The sequence below is a fragment of the Hydra vulgaris genome, chromosome 13 (genome assembly GCF_038396675.1).
Source record: "Hydra vulgaris chromosome 13, alternate assembly HydraT2T_AEP".
NCBI classification, from domain to species: domain Eukaryota; kingdom Metazoa; phylum Cnidaria; class Hydrozoa; order Anthoathecata; family Hydridae; genus Hydra; species Hydra vulgaris.
Window position 1 is genome coordinate 5,071,716 of NC_088932.1, and position 18,273 is coordinate 5,089,988.

The following is an 18,273-nucleotide window of genomic DNA, read 5'->3' on the forward strand; positions in this document are numbered from 1 at the left end:
CAATGTATCAACTCTGCTAAAACAATGTATTAACTCTGTAAATACATTGATATAGACTTGTCTATTACTTTTTGTAGATACCATCATAACGAGTGGTATACTGCAAATACTATTGTCAAGCAATGTGTATAAAATTGATAGCATATCAAACCAGGTGTAGAATACCAAGCGTAGTAAACCCATAAACTTAAAGTTTGGTTCTTTTAGGATTCTTTGACGCACAACTATTTGACGCGTGGTAAACTGTTGAAATATCATTTAGGATGTTAGAATATTCTTCCTTTGTCTTTTTCCTGAAAAACCTAAAGGTGAATGAATATAAGATAAAATTTTCGATTAAAAAAATTTGATATAAGAATCTGAGCGAAACTTGTTCAGAGTTTTGAAGTATCAGTCTTAAAATATTTGGAAATACCATACTTCTAAAGTCTTTTTCCAGCCGATAACATCTTATTTCTGGTTTGAACTAACTCTATAAGTTTTGAAATTACTTTTAACAAAGTTGGACGAGGAGTTTTTGTTTTGATTTCAGAATTATCAGAACTTTCTATTGGGTTATTACTTTCTAGTTTGTTTATCAATGGTAATAATTTTTGAACGCTGAGAGATAATACTATGAAACTTAAAAATTATCGATTAATTTAAGTCTAGTTGAGAATAGTACAAAAAATATTTCAACAACTCGTTACTCTCACGTTTGCGGCAGGTTTTGCATAAATTTTGGGGTTTTTTTGTTTCCAGCCTCCAACCATCGCAATTTTTTGCAAACTCTCATTATTTGACATAAGTATAAACATATAAATGTTCAAAGTTAGCTCCATGTCTGGAAGTTAGCTATCTCAAAGGTTAAAATATGCTAGATCCGCCACTGATGTTTGTCGTTGATAGAGATATCACTTTAATCTAGTAAATGCATTCTTATGCCGGCGTATATACGTGAGTTATTTATAAAAGATCAGTAAAAAATTGTTATGCTCTTTTGAGATAGTATTGGTTCAGCTCTAAGAAGGATATTCAGCTTTGATGATAATTCGAGCTTTTTAGGTAACTCTCAAAAGTTGACTCTAATAAAAAAGTTGTTGATAGAAGTAGATAAAACAATTTTAAATCATCTGCACATATTATACTACCTTATGAGCTTTTCGGTTTTTTGTGTATTTAATTTCCTCTAATTTCAGATCTCTTTGTGACCAGGGTATGTTTGTTGCAATATATTATTATTTACAAAAATAAAAATTTGAGCTCACTAAATATTATGCATTTTTCGCGAGCTCGGTTTATTATTATATAACCTTATTTTATGACTTTTGTAATATAGCTCAATTTTGTTGAATAGTAATAGAGTCAGTTTGAGAAAATTTTCGAACAAAAATACGTTTTTCATAAAACTGCAAATATGTCAAAAATAGGCCTTAAAACAAACCCGCATTTTCATAAAAAATTTAGCTAATAGTAACGAATTTCTGTGGTACTCAAAGTGGGTCAAATTTAAACATTTATTACTAAAGTTTATAAAAAAATTTAGCTAAAACAAAATATATTTTGTATTTAAAGTTATAATTTTTTTTATTTAAATTCAAAACATATTTCACTATTTAATAATAGATAGTGAAATATGAAATAATAAACACAATCAATATAAATAAATTATAAAAAAAATGGTTATAAAAGGAGCAAGAAGAAAACAAAAAAGCCTTTCACCAAGCACCATTTTTTGCCGTATTTACAATAGTTAATATATATATATATATATTATATATATATATATATATATATATATATATATATATATATATATATATATACATACACATATTTAAAACTGTTATTGCTATATTATATAGCAATAACAGTTTTAAACTTTTAATCTCTTTAAAAACTATTTTCATCTCAAAGATTTATTTCAAAAAACAAACAAGCAATTGTTCGTTGTACACACAATTTTACCGCTTTATCTATCCTGTACTGCAAACATATCAAATACTTACCTAGAATCAATTGAATATCTCACAAGGAATGCGGCAAGGTTTTTTTAAGTGTCTCATCTATATAAAATTTATACTGAAAGCATCCTAAAGAAAACAGTTTTAGAATGCAAAGTATGATCGACAGTAAATGGTATAACTATGAGTATCATTGCAAATAAAAATGATGTAATCCTGCTAAGTCTTACAATTTCTAGCCTTGAAGAACGAGTTGACCAATTTCAAACCTGTGGAGTGGCCAATTTTATAAAATTAAACACAGAAAAAATGGAATTTCTGGAACAATTTCTATTTCAAGCAACGTCATTCAAATTAACGGAACTTCAATATATATTTAAAATAAATTGAAATATTAAGGTTTCCAATTCGATAATGATACTAATAATAACAAAATTGCAACATTGTAAAAGCTCTAATCGGCAGTGGAATTTATTTTTGACAGTCCTTGGCAAATGTTTACCAGTATAACTTATTAACAGTTCCTAAGCATAAATATGGAGCTATGCAAATTTAGCACAAACTCTCATATCAGCATAGATGCAATTGGAAGAGCGGTTTTAAAATCTTTTTTATTTTGTATCTCAAAATATAGCAAAAGGTCTTAATAGTTTTTTAAGAGGATATTTAATTGAGGATAAAAAATATATAATAAACGAGAGGATAAAAAATAGAGGATAAAAAAAATAGAAAAATAGAGAATCTTTTAACTATTCTTCTTTAAAACAAGGTAAATCTTTTTATCAGGCTGTAAAGTAATCAAACTTGCTGATATTAAAGCAATTACTGGCAACACAAAAAAAATATTTTACAAATGAAGCGATTGCTACATGTACTACTCATGGCTTAAACTTCCAGTGTATGATAGAATGGAAAAAAAATTAAATTTACACAACCGTAATAAGAATCGTAATTCAACAGTAATAAGAGAACTGTTCCACTAATGGAACCTAAAAGAAAAAAAAGTGTTTTTTAAAATATTGATGGAGGAGAATGTTCCAAAAACACTAAACCAAATAAGTGTAGAAAACATACTATGTAGTATCTAGTACTTAAGTGACAATGTAGTACCTAGTACTTAAGTGACAATGTAGTATCTAGTACTTAAGTGACAATGCAGTACCTAGCACTTAAGGCTAAGAGCTCAAAAATATGGAGATGGAACAAAATAACTCCAGCATTGCAATATTTCACAAGAATTTTATCAAACTACATATAGGTAATGTTATAAGTTTACGAAAATGTCTTTTGTGGTAAAGATTTGTTTATTTTTATATAATGATTCGTTTAATTGGGATTTCTGTTTATCCGTTTATATTGATCAAAAGAAAATTTAAAACTTAATATGTATATGTATTGATTAGATTTGGTTTAAAGTGCAGAAATTTTTTTTTCCAACAATGTTTTTTTGCAAATTGTTTCTACAAAAAATGGTCCACAATTTTAGATAGAATAAGAACATAGTTTTGATTTTTTAACATAGAAGTTGCTTCCAAAAATTTACAAGAGTACTTGTTTAGTTTCTGAATAGTAAGAATTAAACATTTTAGGAGATAAACCTAACTTTGCTTCCTACATAAACTATAAAAGAGGATGAATGTTTAGTTTAAAAATATTAGGTAAATTTCGTAGACTAAATTTCGTAGACGAGGTTCACAAATAACCTTTCAAATAAAGTTGCTATAGGTCAACTGGCTATGCATAAATGAAAATTACAAACCATTTGGAGATTTTATATTTAAGTATGACTTAACTCTATAAAAATAGTAAATTTTTTTCAAACATTTTTTTAGTTGAGTACTTTTCAGGTTTCTACGATAAAGTTTCATCGAAATTGACATCTTAAAAACTCGCCGATGATTGTCTTTTAATATAAGTTTCATTGACGAATAGTGTCGGCAACATAGGATGGATACTTTTTACTTTATTTTATGAATTTTCAGGAACTTTGTTTTAATGATATACAAAGATAAATTGTTGGATGTAAACCATTCGTTTAACTTTTTTGATTCTTTAATCAGGCCCGTAGAAAGCGTTTTTTGTTTTTTAAAATCTTAAACATGAAATGTTTAGAGTTTCAAATGTACAGAACTCTTAACATTTCATGTTTAGATTTTATATATGAACTGAACTCTAAATATTTCATGTTAGGCATCCTAAACATGATTTGTTTAGAGTTCACTTCATGTATGGAAGAAAACTTCCATACATGAACTGAACTCTAAACATTTCTTGTTTAGGATGCTTTAGAAAAAATTGCGATATAAGGATACTTAGTTTGAGAATGACCAGTTTATAATTTTTTTTATCATTATAAACTTATAAAGTTTATATTCATTGACAAATTTTACGCAATGATTTCTAGTGTTCAAAAGTTACAGCCTTGAAAGTTTTGTTTCCTTCACAATTTGACTTTTAGAGCTTTGTAAAGTTTGTTTCCTTCTCAATTTATACACACACACACAGTTATATATATATATATATGTATATATATATATATATATATATATATATATATATATATATATATATATATATATATATATATATATATATATATATATATATATATATATATATATATATATATATATATATATACATATATATATATAGAGAGAGAGAGAGAGAGAGTGAGAGAGAGAGAGAGAGAGAGAGAGAGAGAGAGAGAAAGGAGAAAGAGAGAGCAATTCCACGACCGTCTCACAAAAAATGAAAAAATTAAATCAAGCCAATATAGATAATACTATATATTAGTAGAAAGCTCTACTTCTCTTCTTTCATAAAATTTATAGCTTGTTATAGTATGCCGCTATTATAAAAAAAAATATGGGCTGAAACTGAAGGTAAAAGTAGGCATTTTTGCGATAACTTGATTCATTTTTAATCGCAAAAGTTCAATTGAACCTATAAAAAATTCAAAAACTGTCTTGCTCATTGCATTCAGGTTTTTAGCTGCACTAATCATTCCTACTTATGATAAAAACTTACTTACTGCTAGACGAATTCAGAAAATTATTTGTTTTAATCAAATGTTGACAATTAGAGTACTAATAGTTTTATTTCTAAGACTACCAGTAAAACTTAGGATTTCAAAACTCCAGCGCAATGAGAATTCTATCTAGTACATCTAAAAAACATGTTTAAAAAAATAAGTAGCTCAAGGGCCTGTTTATATGGAAGACGGGCTGGCTCGTTTGCCGAGCCAGCCCGTTTGCCGAGATATCGACCTCATCAATATTTTAACTTAATTTTATTTTGCGTTTATATGAATAAAAGAGCTAGCCCGGATAGCGATATCTCACTGTTTTTTGCCGAGATCTCGGCAAACGGGCTGGTTTATTTCATATATAAACTTGTACGCACGCGTACAAATTCTTACATTTTTTAAATTTATTAGCTTCCGCATAAAATGATAAATTTAATAATAAAACTGGCAATTTCCGTGTACTTAAAAATTTAGTTGTTTTGCTTTTATAATTTACAATTAATTTTCGATTTTATTAGTTGCAGTTTTATTTATATTGCTGCAACTCTCACTCAAAATGGCTGATTTTATTGATAAAACAAAAAGAAAAAACTTCAAATGGGATCATAATATGGTAGAGAACCTTATAAACTGTGCTATCAGCTATAAAGCAAGGATGCTTTATAAAAACCTTGACTTTGATGCCGATAAAGTTGGTTTATATAGAGAAGTTCGCTTATCTATGGCAGAGATCTATAATAAAAATGAAGAGTTTTATTTTGGACCTGTTGCCATTGATACTTTAAATGAAAAGGACTCAAAAGAAGTAATAAAACGAGGAATTAAACGAGTTCAAGAAAAATTGAAGGAAATTCGACAAAAGTTTTCGAAAGCAGTTGTTAGTGGAAGTCGAAGTGGAAGTGGTAAAATTATATTTGAGTTTTACGACCAGCTCATCTCCTTGTGGGGTAGTTCAGCCAATATTGAACCACTTATATTTGGTGTTAAAGGGGATGATTTTATTGAAACCGAAGAAACTCATTTTTCAATTGATCAAGACTTATCAGAAGAGGTAGAGTTAGTCAACAACAGTGATACTGCTGAAAGTATTAATAACCCTAAAAAAAGAAAAAGCTGTGTACCACAACTTATTGACAACAAAAGAAAGCACTTGGAACGAAATTTAAGCGCCGCCCAACGCGACCAGCTACTGCTTAAAGAAGCTAGAGACGATGCTCAATTTAGAAAAGAAATGGCAGAAGCAATGCGAGAATCGACAAAGTGCTTCACAGAAAGTATTAACACTGTAAGTAAATCAATGACTGACCTGGGAAATGGCATAAGTCGTTCTATTGAGCTTTTGGCACAAGCTATGATAGTACAAACTCAACAACAATCATCAAACCAAAATCAGTTCTATCAACATTCACCTAACGTATATTCACAAATGCAATTTAGTCCCTTAGTGTTACCAACAAATACTTGTCTAGATAAAATCACTTTCGAAAATATTGAGAAAAAATAATTTTATAAAAACAAATAATTTTATAAAGAGTCTAATAAATATAATGTTTAAGATGTTTATTATATGTATATATATATATATATATATATATATATATATATATATATATATATATATATATATATATATACATATATATAAATATGTGTGTGTTTGTGTGTATGTTTAATTTATCAAGTCTGTAAGAGTTCTTCGTATAACTAATCCTTCAGCTTCATTTATAGAATATATTGAGTTTGGTACATTTTTGTATTCTTTTTCGTTTTTTTAATGAGATCTGTTTGTAATTTAGCTAGGTCGTCGTCAACATAAGAATTTGCTTTTTCACATATGTTATGCAATACAAAACAAGCATAAATAACAGTAGGAACAGCTTCTAGTTTAAGGTCAACCTTTCTTGTTAAAATACCCCATCTAGCTTTAAGGCGACCAAAAGCGCACTCAATAGGATTTCGTGCTGCTCTAAGCATGTTGTTAAAAATTACCTCTTCATTATTTGAACAATGTTCATATTCTTTCATACAGAATGGTAGTAATGGATAGGCTGGATCACCAATAAGATAATTAGGTATCTTCTCTGCTTTTTTTGTTGGGTTTTGAAACGTTTGAGGAAGAATAGCATTTCTTAACTTCATATTTATTGATGAGTTTGCAAACACTTTAGCATCATGTACACTTCCTGGCCACATGCACTCGACATCCATGAAATAGCCTTTGTAATCGCATACAGCTTGAACACTAAGAGAAAAATATTGCTTATAGCAAAAAAATCTTGTGAGTTAGTTAATGGACGACGAATAGGGATATGGGTACCATCGATGCATCCAAAGGCTTGTGTCATTCCAAATTTACTTTCAAATTCTGATCTTTATTTCGCATTTCAGTTTGATTTCTTGGAAGAAATAGATACTTTGGCCCAAGATACTTTGATATTGACTTACAAACTGAAACTATAACGGCAGAAGCAGTGCATACCGCAATTCCAAAAGTATTTGCAGTCATTCCCAAAGATCCAGTATCTTTTAAGTAATATAAAGTAATAGCTACTTTTTTATCTGCTGATAGAGCTCTAGAGTTAGGCGAAAAAGGGTCAGGAGATAAATAAGGGCTTAACTCTGAAACCAAATTCATGAAAAGAAACCGTGAAAGCCTAAAATTTGTTTTCCATACATCAATTGGAGCTACACCAGTTATTATATTATCCCACCATAAATCAGTTCTGCCAGTTTTAAACCAGCAACTACGATTTTTTCTTTTAAAGCGCCTCTCTCTTGCTTGTTTCATCTTTTGAAGTGGTTGAGACCGTTTTCGTAAAAGAATAATATTTAAAAAATTATCAAATTTAAACTTGTGAAGCTTGTATAATACTATTAGGCTTTTAAGAAGCATTATTTGTGTTATAACACCGGTTAAACATATTGTTAAAATGCAATGTGTTTTTTTGTCGATAGCCGCCATCTTTAAAGTTATTATTTTACCGATAAAGAGGCTAGCCCTGCTAGAAAAAGCTAGGCTAACCTCGATATCGTTTTTTATTTTTTGGCAAAAGTTCATATAAACGCAATTTTAAAACTGGCTCGTTTTCCGGGCTAGCTCGGCAAACGGGCCAGCCCTTTTCCATATAAACAGGCCCCAAGTTATTTTTGAATCTTCTTATGTCACGCCGTGACGTCATGGCGTGACAGTTTTTTAACAATAATTAAAAAAAAATTTAAAATTTCTAAACTGAAACCACAATTGAGTTTTTATCAATTTTAATGACCCAGATTATAATGCGGCCCACCTTCATGAACATTTTCAACAAAGACTACAAAATATAGGTATGTTTTAAATAGGCAACATTTGGAGGATGGGTGCTCAGCTATCCTTGAGGCTCCCTTTTGGGATACATAGAGCTCTTCTAAGGGATAGCTGTAACTTCATAGAGCCTTAGTTGTATTACGTGCATTTCCGCAACTAACATGTTGCCTTTTTTTTAAATCTTTCAAGGGTTTAACATGCCTCTTACTCATGCTGAGCGTCAAAAGAAATATCGTGAAAGGCAGTTTGGCGAAAAAGTAGTTAAAGAAAAATAATCAAAAAGGAGAAAATAAAGAATACTAGCAAAATTGGAGAACGAGAAAAAGGCAGCGACAGAGAAAGAGCAGACAAAAACTAGCAGAATCAAAATCTGTGGCTGTTACATCACGCCCTTACAAATCTGCAAGCACTCTTGGAAAAGCTGTTAAGAGAGCCGAGTCAGCACTACCAAAATCACCCAGAAAGAGGGCTAAAGTTGTACAAAAACTTTTAACAAAAATAAATGAAATCCCTAGCCCAGAAAAAATACTTAGTGAAAATGCATTAGATGCTTTAACTGTAAAATTGGTTCTTGATCTTTACCAGCGTGATAATATATCCCGTCAAGCACCCGGTAAAAGAGACGCCTTTGTAATGAGATTAAAGAACAAGAAAGAAACTGTGCAAAAACGTCATTTGTATATGAATGTTAATGAAGCTTATGCTGTTTTTAAAAGTGATTATCCTGAAGAATCAGTTGGAAAATCAAAGTATGTTAGCTATCCTTGAAGCCTTTGCTCCAGTTTGATTCAAATTTTCCATTGTATTCACCTAAATTTCCTCTCAGCATTGTATGTGATAGTGAAAAAGACATTTGTTATAATAATATGTGTACAGCATGTAAAGATGCTGCAAAGTTTCATAATATATATGTTTTGAATGAAATTGACAAGAATAAATGGATTTCATTGTACCAATGGGAAAAAGTTGCAAAAGGTAATGGAAAGGAATATATTAAAAAAATTGAAAAAAAGGGAAGAGTTGATGATCTTTACTGCACCTTTTTAAAATCTTCATTTCTTTGGCATTATTTTATTAAACAGAAACAATCAAAGACATATCGTGATCATTAGATCCAATATTAAAGTAATCTAAACACAGCCGTTCTTCAAGTGGATTTTGCTGAAAGTTTTTCAATTTTGTGGCAAGATGAAGTGCAGTCAGCACATTGACGCACAAAAAGCAAGTTACTGTTTTTACTGTTTTTTGGTACCAAAATTCATGCTTATCAGCTGTCATAGTTTCAGATGATTTAAGCCATTTAAAAGAATCTATTCTTGTAACACCTGTTCCATAAAATTTGAGACTTTGAATTAGCGGTATTTAATTAGTAAGCTTGATAAAATAATTAGTACTTGGTATCAAATGAAAGCTCTATCTTTCCTCTTTCAATTAGCATATAAATTCTCTGATTATTTTTAGTTTAGGTAACAATTTAAAATGCCAAATCAACAAGCCCTGTGTGTATAACTTTTATAAAAAAAACATGAAGATGGAAAACACGTTGTTTGGAACCATTTTAAGATGGAGCGCTACTCAAAAGCTACAATTTATAGATATATTAACAGTTACGATCAAAATAAACCATTGGGTCGCAAAGCTGGAAATGGAAGAAGGCCTACTCTTAATACACAAAATAATCTTATCAAATTAAGAAAAATGTTTAACAATCGAAGAGGTGTGTCACTTTCAAAGGCTTCTAGAAGACTTAGCTGTTGCAAAAGCACCATCGGACGAATCTTAAAATGGTTTAAAAAGCCTATTCTTTGTTACAAAAGAAAAAAAAAGACCAAACAGAACTCCTAAACAGAGACTTTGGGGTCGCCGAAAATGTGGTTAACTTTATTCAAAATATCGCTAACATGAATTTATTATTGACGATGAGTCATACTTTACTTTGTCGAATAGAACACTGCTCAACGCCTTTAATGCATGTACTGGAAAATACACGAATTTTGCATTTTTATAAAAAGGTTATGTTTCACCTCATTTTTTTAGCCCATATAATTTTTTTTTTTTTAATTTTTTTTTTCTTTCTCCTAGCGCTTTAGTTTGTCTAAAATCAAACAAAGTTAAATTTTTTTTAAATTACTTAAGTTTTGATATAAAATTTTGCTTTATAGTTGATGAGCCATTTTTGGTATAAAATGGTGCTGCTCTCAATGAAGATAAAACATTAAATTGAGAAAACAACTTTTTCAAACAAGTTTTAAGTTATATGTTTAATTTCTAACCAGTCATATGTCTGCAAACGTATTAAAGGTCGAAAAAAATTTGTCATTTGAAGTTTAAAATCTGTTTTTTCCATTTTATATGAAAGTTTTTATTAATATGAGTGTGAAGAACACACAAATTGACATACGACTAGTTAGACTTTTAAAGTTAAACCTTTTAAGGTTTATTTAAAAGTCTAAGCTCAAAATTTAAACATTACTGTGATGTGAACCACCCCTATTTTATAGTCATAAAACTATTTAACTAAAACTCCGGTCTTTAAATTACCATAGATTAATATATATATATTTTATTTGAATATATATATATTTTTTATTTTTTTTTTTGTAGAAAATATGTATATAGAGTTTCTTACTCCATCGCAAAAGATATGTTGAATTTTAAACAATATATATAGATATTATTTAAACTTAACATATCTTTTAGAACTTAACATATACTGTTTATAAACAAATTTGCAGACCGGAAAAAAATATGTTTGTTATCACCGAGAACAAACAAGACAAAAAAGTTTGAGAACTTGCATTAACGGCGTTGAGTGGCTGGTAATAATACATTCTATTCAAATGATCACAAATTGACACCAGACATTGTTAAGTATTATGATGTTGCAAAATTTGAAAAAAAATTACTTGTATGGATGGCAATCTCTCCTCGAGGGGTCACATCTATTTACATTGTTCCTTCTGGCGAAGCGGTAAACCAAGAGATCTATTTAAAAGAATGTTTACAAAAGCGCTTGCAACCTTTTATTAATAAATATTATCGAGACACCAAGTATGTCTTTTGGCCCGATTTAGCAACATCTCACTATGCCAATTTGGTAACAAAATGGTTAAAAACCCAGAAGATACCATTTGTTCAAAAAAAAAGGACAACCCAGCAAACTTACCAGAAGCTCGTGCTATAGAGGATTTTTGAGCAATGTTTAAGCGGGATGTGTACAAGAATGGATGGTCTACAAATAATAATATCAAACCTTGAGCGTCGGAATCGTTATTTTGACAGTAGACTTGACCTAAATGCTGTACAAAAGCTGGTAAAAGGCACCAATAACAGACTTGATCAAATTCAAAGATATGGAGTCTTGTGATAAATTTATTTTGTTTTCCTATTCTGCATACTTAATTCTAAGAACGTTCCATAAAAAAAATTTTATTGTGTTTATTTAAGTTTTTATCCTAGTTTAAAGCCAGTCTCAAACTTTATGGAACAGGTGTTATTTATTTATAATTTATTATCTAAGCATATTGAATCAAGTATTAAAATACTACAGGTTTGGACAGACGGGCCAAGTGATCAATTTAAAAATTGTTATATTGCATCAGCAATACTCTGTTTGGATTGATTTAAAATTATTCTGGAATTTTTTTGCTGCTCACATGGTCAAGGACCGGTAGGTGCTGTTGGTGGGACCGTTAAAAGAATAGCAACGCGAAAAATAATCCAGAGAAAATTTATAACAACTGATGCGATAACTTTTCATGAAGCTAATAAAAATGATACTGAATTCGATACTATTTTGTTTTTACGGAAGATATTATAGATACAATAAAAAATTTAAAACTGATGAGTTATTTTCAAAAGCACCCCAAAAATCAGAAATATATGCAACGCACATAACTCAAAATAATTATGAGAAAATAGAAATGCAACCCTATTCAAGTGCCAAGTATTTTGTGAAACAAGTAACGTCTTCAGACAAAATCACCAAAAAACTTTAAAACGTTGTATATATGACAGCAATATAATATGGACGCGATTTGACACTAATATAGTAGTATGGGCGTGTTGTGAAGATTACGATTTAAGAACTATTTTTATGAAGATATAATTATATATTTGTCTAATACCTCTCTACTTAGTTTTAAATTTATTAAAAATAGCCAACTTATCTGGTTTATAAATACCCAAATGTATATATATGTATTTATATGTATTTATATGTATGTATGTATGTATATACTTACATCCGCACCTTTAGTGAGACATTGTGCTTTTATACTGACCCTTTACGAGGACTTTTTTTTTGTCGGGACATTTTTAAGTCTCGATAAAAATAACTGCTAAAACTATGTTAAATCGATGTATTTCAATGAGTGGCAGTGTTGCTTTTCATGTCTCAATAATGGGGCTTTACACGAACATTCAGCTTACACTAAAAAACAAGAAAATTCACCGTTATAGGGACTTTAAAAAAATGTTTTTTTTTTTTGCAAATCTAATGCTCAATACATTCATATGCTCAAGATACTATGTTATATCGTTAAATAGTGGTTCACTTCTACTCCACTAAAGAGTTATTAACTTACACGATTTACATACACGCGCATTTTCTCGCGTTCTTTAACCGCGACTTTTTCTATCGTTTTGGCAATCACATCATGAAATTATGAAAATTGTTATGCCGATAGCCATTTTTTTTTCGTTAGGGAACGTTTTGTGATTAATTTTAGATTCTAGTTTCTTTTTTGAAAGTTTGTTAAATTAAAATCATTAAAGCGAAGTTATTGAAATTTTTTTTTTAAAGATTAATTAAGTTTTAGTTTCTTTTTTTACACGCTAAACTTCCTTTTCAGTGAATTATTAGAGAAATCTAGAATATGCTTAAAAAACAAAGTAAATAAACAATTTTAACCAATTTGATATATATTCAATACACAAATTTAACACTCTGACCTTTTTATGTACACTTAAAACAATAATAAAATATTCAATCAACGTTAATAAATTTGCTTTCAAAATAATAACTTCAAAACACACCATTATTTGAAGATACCGTTTTACACCCAGCTTTCCACCAACATACATACGTATATAAATATATAAACACGCATAGATTATTTCCTTCTAATAATATTGTTCAATTTGTCTTTAACGATCTTATGCCCTCTTCTTTGAAGACAAGGTACACTTTCGTTAGTTTTTTTTTGCATCAAGAAGCGGACACGGAATCTTTCTCGTGTATCGTCATGTATATCGAAAACGCTTTACGATGCGTTTTCTTCTTCCGTCCAACCTTTCCAGGTTTTCTTTGACTAAATAAAAACACTAAACTATAAGCAACAACAAAATTTAAATACTATATTATTAAGGCTTTATTTATGATTTTAAAACGAATTTTTCTTTTTTTAAAAAAAAAACAAAGTAAATTTAATTTCAGACAATAACCTCTTCGTGCATGTTTTGTCTTTAATTTTGTATTCTTTTATACTCAACATTATTTAATTCATGTTTTTTTTCCACACCTGTTTGTCTTAGAACCTTTATTATTCATATCATATTTGTATATAAAACGACACTAAGTAGTTAGAAACAGATTTACAACAAGGTTTCTTACCATACAAAAAGACTATTTTACAAAACGGGATGTTTAAGACAAAATATGAAGTGCCTTATCTGCAAAACGCTTTAAGTCAAAAAAATAAAAATTGTAAGTTAATTCCATTTCCACATTCTACTAAAATCTGAAAATTTAAATATTAGATACTACATACTGAAAATTTAAATATTAGATACTACATACTGAAAATTTAAATATTAGACCAATAAAAAAAATTTATGGTCTTAAAATTGGACAAAGAAAATATCAGTTTCTGTTGATGCTAAGGGTTAAATGTAAGGGTTGTTGATGCTTTAGTCTTTCGTTGCTTTCTTAAAATGAGTTTACTTGAACTTAAGGCATTTTGTAAATGAGCTCCTTATATACTCACCTTAACTAACATATAAAAAATTTTTTATCACAGGTAACCAACATTTATATGCAGAAAAAAAAAACGTCAAATAAAAAATAAAAAAGTTCTAAAGTAAAAAAAACAAACTAACCATTTCCTCCATAACCATTTTGTAATAGTGAATCGATTTTCCTATTTTGAATGCATTTTGCATCACCATTATCTATAGCAAGAAGAACATTTGTTAATTCTATGGTAGAATCCTCACGTCGATACCAATTTTGATGGACATCTTTAGTATGTGATTTGTAAGCCACAAAAGCTCAGAATTTTTCGTCTAACCAACTGCAGAATGGTTGACAAATACTTTCTAGTTCTAGTTGGTGTAATAAGCTTTGGCTTAGACAAATAAGGCTTTTTTGTTATAGATTGCAGTGCACCCCAACCACGTAATTTAAGACAGCCTGTACCACAGGCAAACACAAAATTATGTTTTTGGGAAATATTAGCATAATGCCTTGAGCTGATTAACAGTCTGACTGCATCTACAACTTCCTCAGCAAAAATAATTGGAACTAATGCTTTCACAGTAGAACCTAATTTAATAACATATACAACAACAACAAAAAAAAACATTAAAATTGTTATGTCTGAATAAAAACAAAACGTCTGAATAAAAAATAAAACTCTTAATATCTGAATAAATAAATATATTAAGATGTTATTAAAATTTTAATAAGTAAATAAATTCCATACCTCTCCTTTTTTTTTTTGCCTTCAATGTAACATAGTTTGAATCGTTCAGCAAGCTTTTTTTCTATTGGATCGTATAAAGCATTTATGCCAGCAGTTTGGCGTTTCCACCTATCTTTTTCTACCATATCCCAATCCAGTAGTGTTAACTTTCCAGGTTCTCCACCTCTCCTAGCATTAAATGTTAGTATTCTTACATAAGTAAGTTTACACAAATGTATATATTCATTAGATGTAAGAATTGGATTGTTTAAATACTTGGTGATTTCGCTAACACAATAATTTCTTAAAACTTTTATGTCGCTTTCTTCCGGCAACATTTCTAGTGCATTACCTTTTTTTAAATCTTATACATTGCGTGCATTGTTTAATAAAATGCTGTAGTCTGATTCCATGAGCTCTAAAAAAAATCTGAATGTTTTCAACCATGTCTTGTACGCCTAGTTTCAGGTACTCTAACTTGACTATTATAGCTAGAGTTTTTAATGAATATCCTATTCTTAAATCTCTTACAGATGCATCTTCTGCATTGAATTGTTTTCTGTATTGCAACAATAACTTTGCTAAAACTCGAAGCAAGTAGCTTATATCACGGTAACGGTCTCTTTCTTTCTTACCAACTTCTACTGCTCCATAAGTCAATAATAGTTTATCATTGCAAATAATTAGATAAAATTCATCATGTTTCATAGTTGTAAGTATGTGCATGTGTACAATTCTAGCATTGCTGGTCAAACTGGATTCTCCTACTAATACACAAGAAGCTTTTATACAACTTATTTCCTTGTTATCACTGCTACTCCTAAAACAATTTGAAACATGTTGGCAAAGTTTCCTTGCTCAGAAGAAACCATTAAAATATTCACAAGGCAATAGCTCATCATCTTTGTTGACTGTACATTTTCTTACAGATGTTATTTTTTTTAAATTTTTAATGTTATTTATATTTATATTAAAATCACCTTTCCACTCTATATAAGTCCACATACTTCTTCGCTCTTTACTATTTTTTTTTGGAAAACTAAGGGCTTCTGTAACAAGTTCTTCATGCTTATGAATATATTCTAAATGCCTTGGGATTTTAGAAAGAAGATCGATTTCACAAACAAGCTTTCGCCACCATGGATTAGGCACCTTATAGTTGTATCTAATTTCAGTACCTTGTAAAATTGTCGTATGTGCAAAGATACTCAAATATGGCTGAAAATCTACCATCATAACTTTAATAATAGCATTTGCACTCTTCATAGGACTATCATTTATATATTTACCAATACATTCAGTGTTATTTGCATCTATGCTAAATTCAAAAAAAAATATTAAATTAAAACAATTCATTAAAATAAGCAAATAAAAAAAAACTGTAGATGTAAAAAAAAAAAATTATTTGTAATAAATTATTATACTTACCAATACTCAAGTCATTCATGTTCAAGAAAAAAAAAAGAAACTTCCTTTGTTTTCTTCATAGATATCTTCTCTTCTTTCACCCTCTTCTAGAGATATTAATTCACCAAAATAAGCACATATAAATTGACCCTTTTTTAGTATAACTTCAGTGAAAACACTATATCCTGAAAACAATTCATTTAAAATTTTAATTCCCATAAATTTAAAACTAACTATAAATGTATTCACTTTTGACTAACAATTAATAGCATTGATATAGTATTTTTTGAAATATTCAGGATCCTCTTTTTATATACAACATTTATATGTAGTTGGATCTCATTCTAAAGAAGGTACATTGCTTCTAAATGGCCATCTCTTATTTTCCAAGTTGTTTTCAAAATGTTCTAAATATATTATTTAATTACATTTTTAAAAATATTCCCTTCCTTTTTTTAAAATTTTACTATTACTGTACATTCCTTAAACAATTTAACATTCATAGTTTAGAAAAATATTGTTTTAATGTCTTGGTTATGGTGCATAAATTTTTATGGCACCATTACCAGGACATATGAACACCAAAATAACAGTTTGTGTTGACTATATTTTGCTATGCATTAGTCCTTGTAATGGTGCAAAATGCGAGTAAATTTGTTGAAAAATTACTTTAGGGTTTTCAAATTTTTTTTTTAGCTTCACTTATTTAAATTACTTCCATTTTACTGGTGGTTAAAAAGCATTTTATTTTATAATTTATTTTATTTATATATTTTATTTTATAATTTATTTCCTCTTAAGTTCAAATTTTTTTCAAATTAAAAATTAAAAAAAATAAATAAAATAAGAACTTCTTCAACTTTCAATAGCAACAAAAATAACTTGTTACTTTGTTGGATTTCATTAATATCATTATATATCATTAAATTATGTAGAAATTATAAATATAGACTATGCTAATGCATATAAATTGACTAAAATAATAATACAGCTGATACTTTTAATTATAATATAATTTATAGTAACCTATGTAAATTTTAGTAAATACCTATGTAAATTATAGATACTCTAATATAAGGTTTAATGCTTAAAAATATCTTATGATATAGAAAACAAAATGATGGGGTAAACAAAACAAAAAATTGATTAAATACTTCAATTAAATTAGAGTTTATCACCACCGGATAATCGACTCTAATTTAATACTATATTTAATATTGGGGAATATACTTAATATTATATTTAATATCTAATTTAATATTATATTTAATATCGGAGAATATATAAGATATTATACATATTATATATAAAATCTTATATTTAATATCGGAGTCTCAGTTACAGTGCATGAAAAAAAAAAATTTCTTAAAAAGAGATTAGAACAAAACAAAATCTAAACTATATCTCAGGTGTTTAAAAAAAAGATGAATGTAATACCTGACAAATAAACATTTATTTTGACTTAAATAATACATTTAATTTTAATGAATTAGATTTATAAACACTATTACTGAGACTTATTACCTTTTTATATAGAATTTGTTTTGACTTAATCTATAAAAAAATAGTTCTTCGGTGCACCATAACTTAGACTCTGAGAAAATCATGCATTCTAAGCCATTCTAAACTTAATAATGGTCAGAACTCAACCATTTTAAATTTAAAAATGGCGAAGAATTACAAGTTATATATTACTTTTTATATATATAAAAATAAAAATTCTAATACTGTTTCATGAATTTTTAATTTAGTTTTAATTAAATACATTTAATGCTTATATGTATTACAGTTAATACTTTTTTAAACGCCCTTACTGACTTGTAAATATTATCTTTTTTCTAGATTTTGATTATCTCTCTGAGAGAGATTAAAAGTTTCAAATTAAAACCTAAAGATTAAGAGTCTCTC

General features: G+C 28.6%; 2 protein-coding genes across 2 annotated transcripts; one reads left to right on the forward strand and one right to left on the reverse strand.

Moving 5' to 3' along the window:
* The first annotated feature begins 5,527 nt into the window (after positions 1-5,527).
* Positions 5,528-6,475, forward strand: LOC136089562 (uncharacterized). The gene has a single exon (XM_065815613.1). It carries the CDS (start codon positions 5,528-5,530, stop codon positions 6,473-6,475), a length of 948 nt encoding a protein of 315 aa, XP_065671685.1.
* Positions 6,476-6,693: 218 nt separating this feature from the next.
* Positions 6,694-7,179, reverse strand: LOC136089563 (uncharacterized). The gene has a single exon (XM_065815614.1). The coding sequence runs from the start codon at positions 7,177-7,179 to the stop codon at positions 6,694-6,696; it is 486 nt and encodes a 161-aa protein (XP_065671686.1).
* Between the last annotated feature and the right edge of the window lie 11,094 nt (positions 7,180-18,273).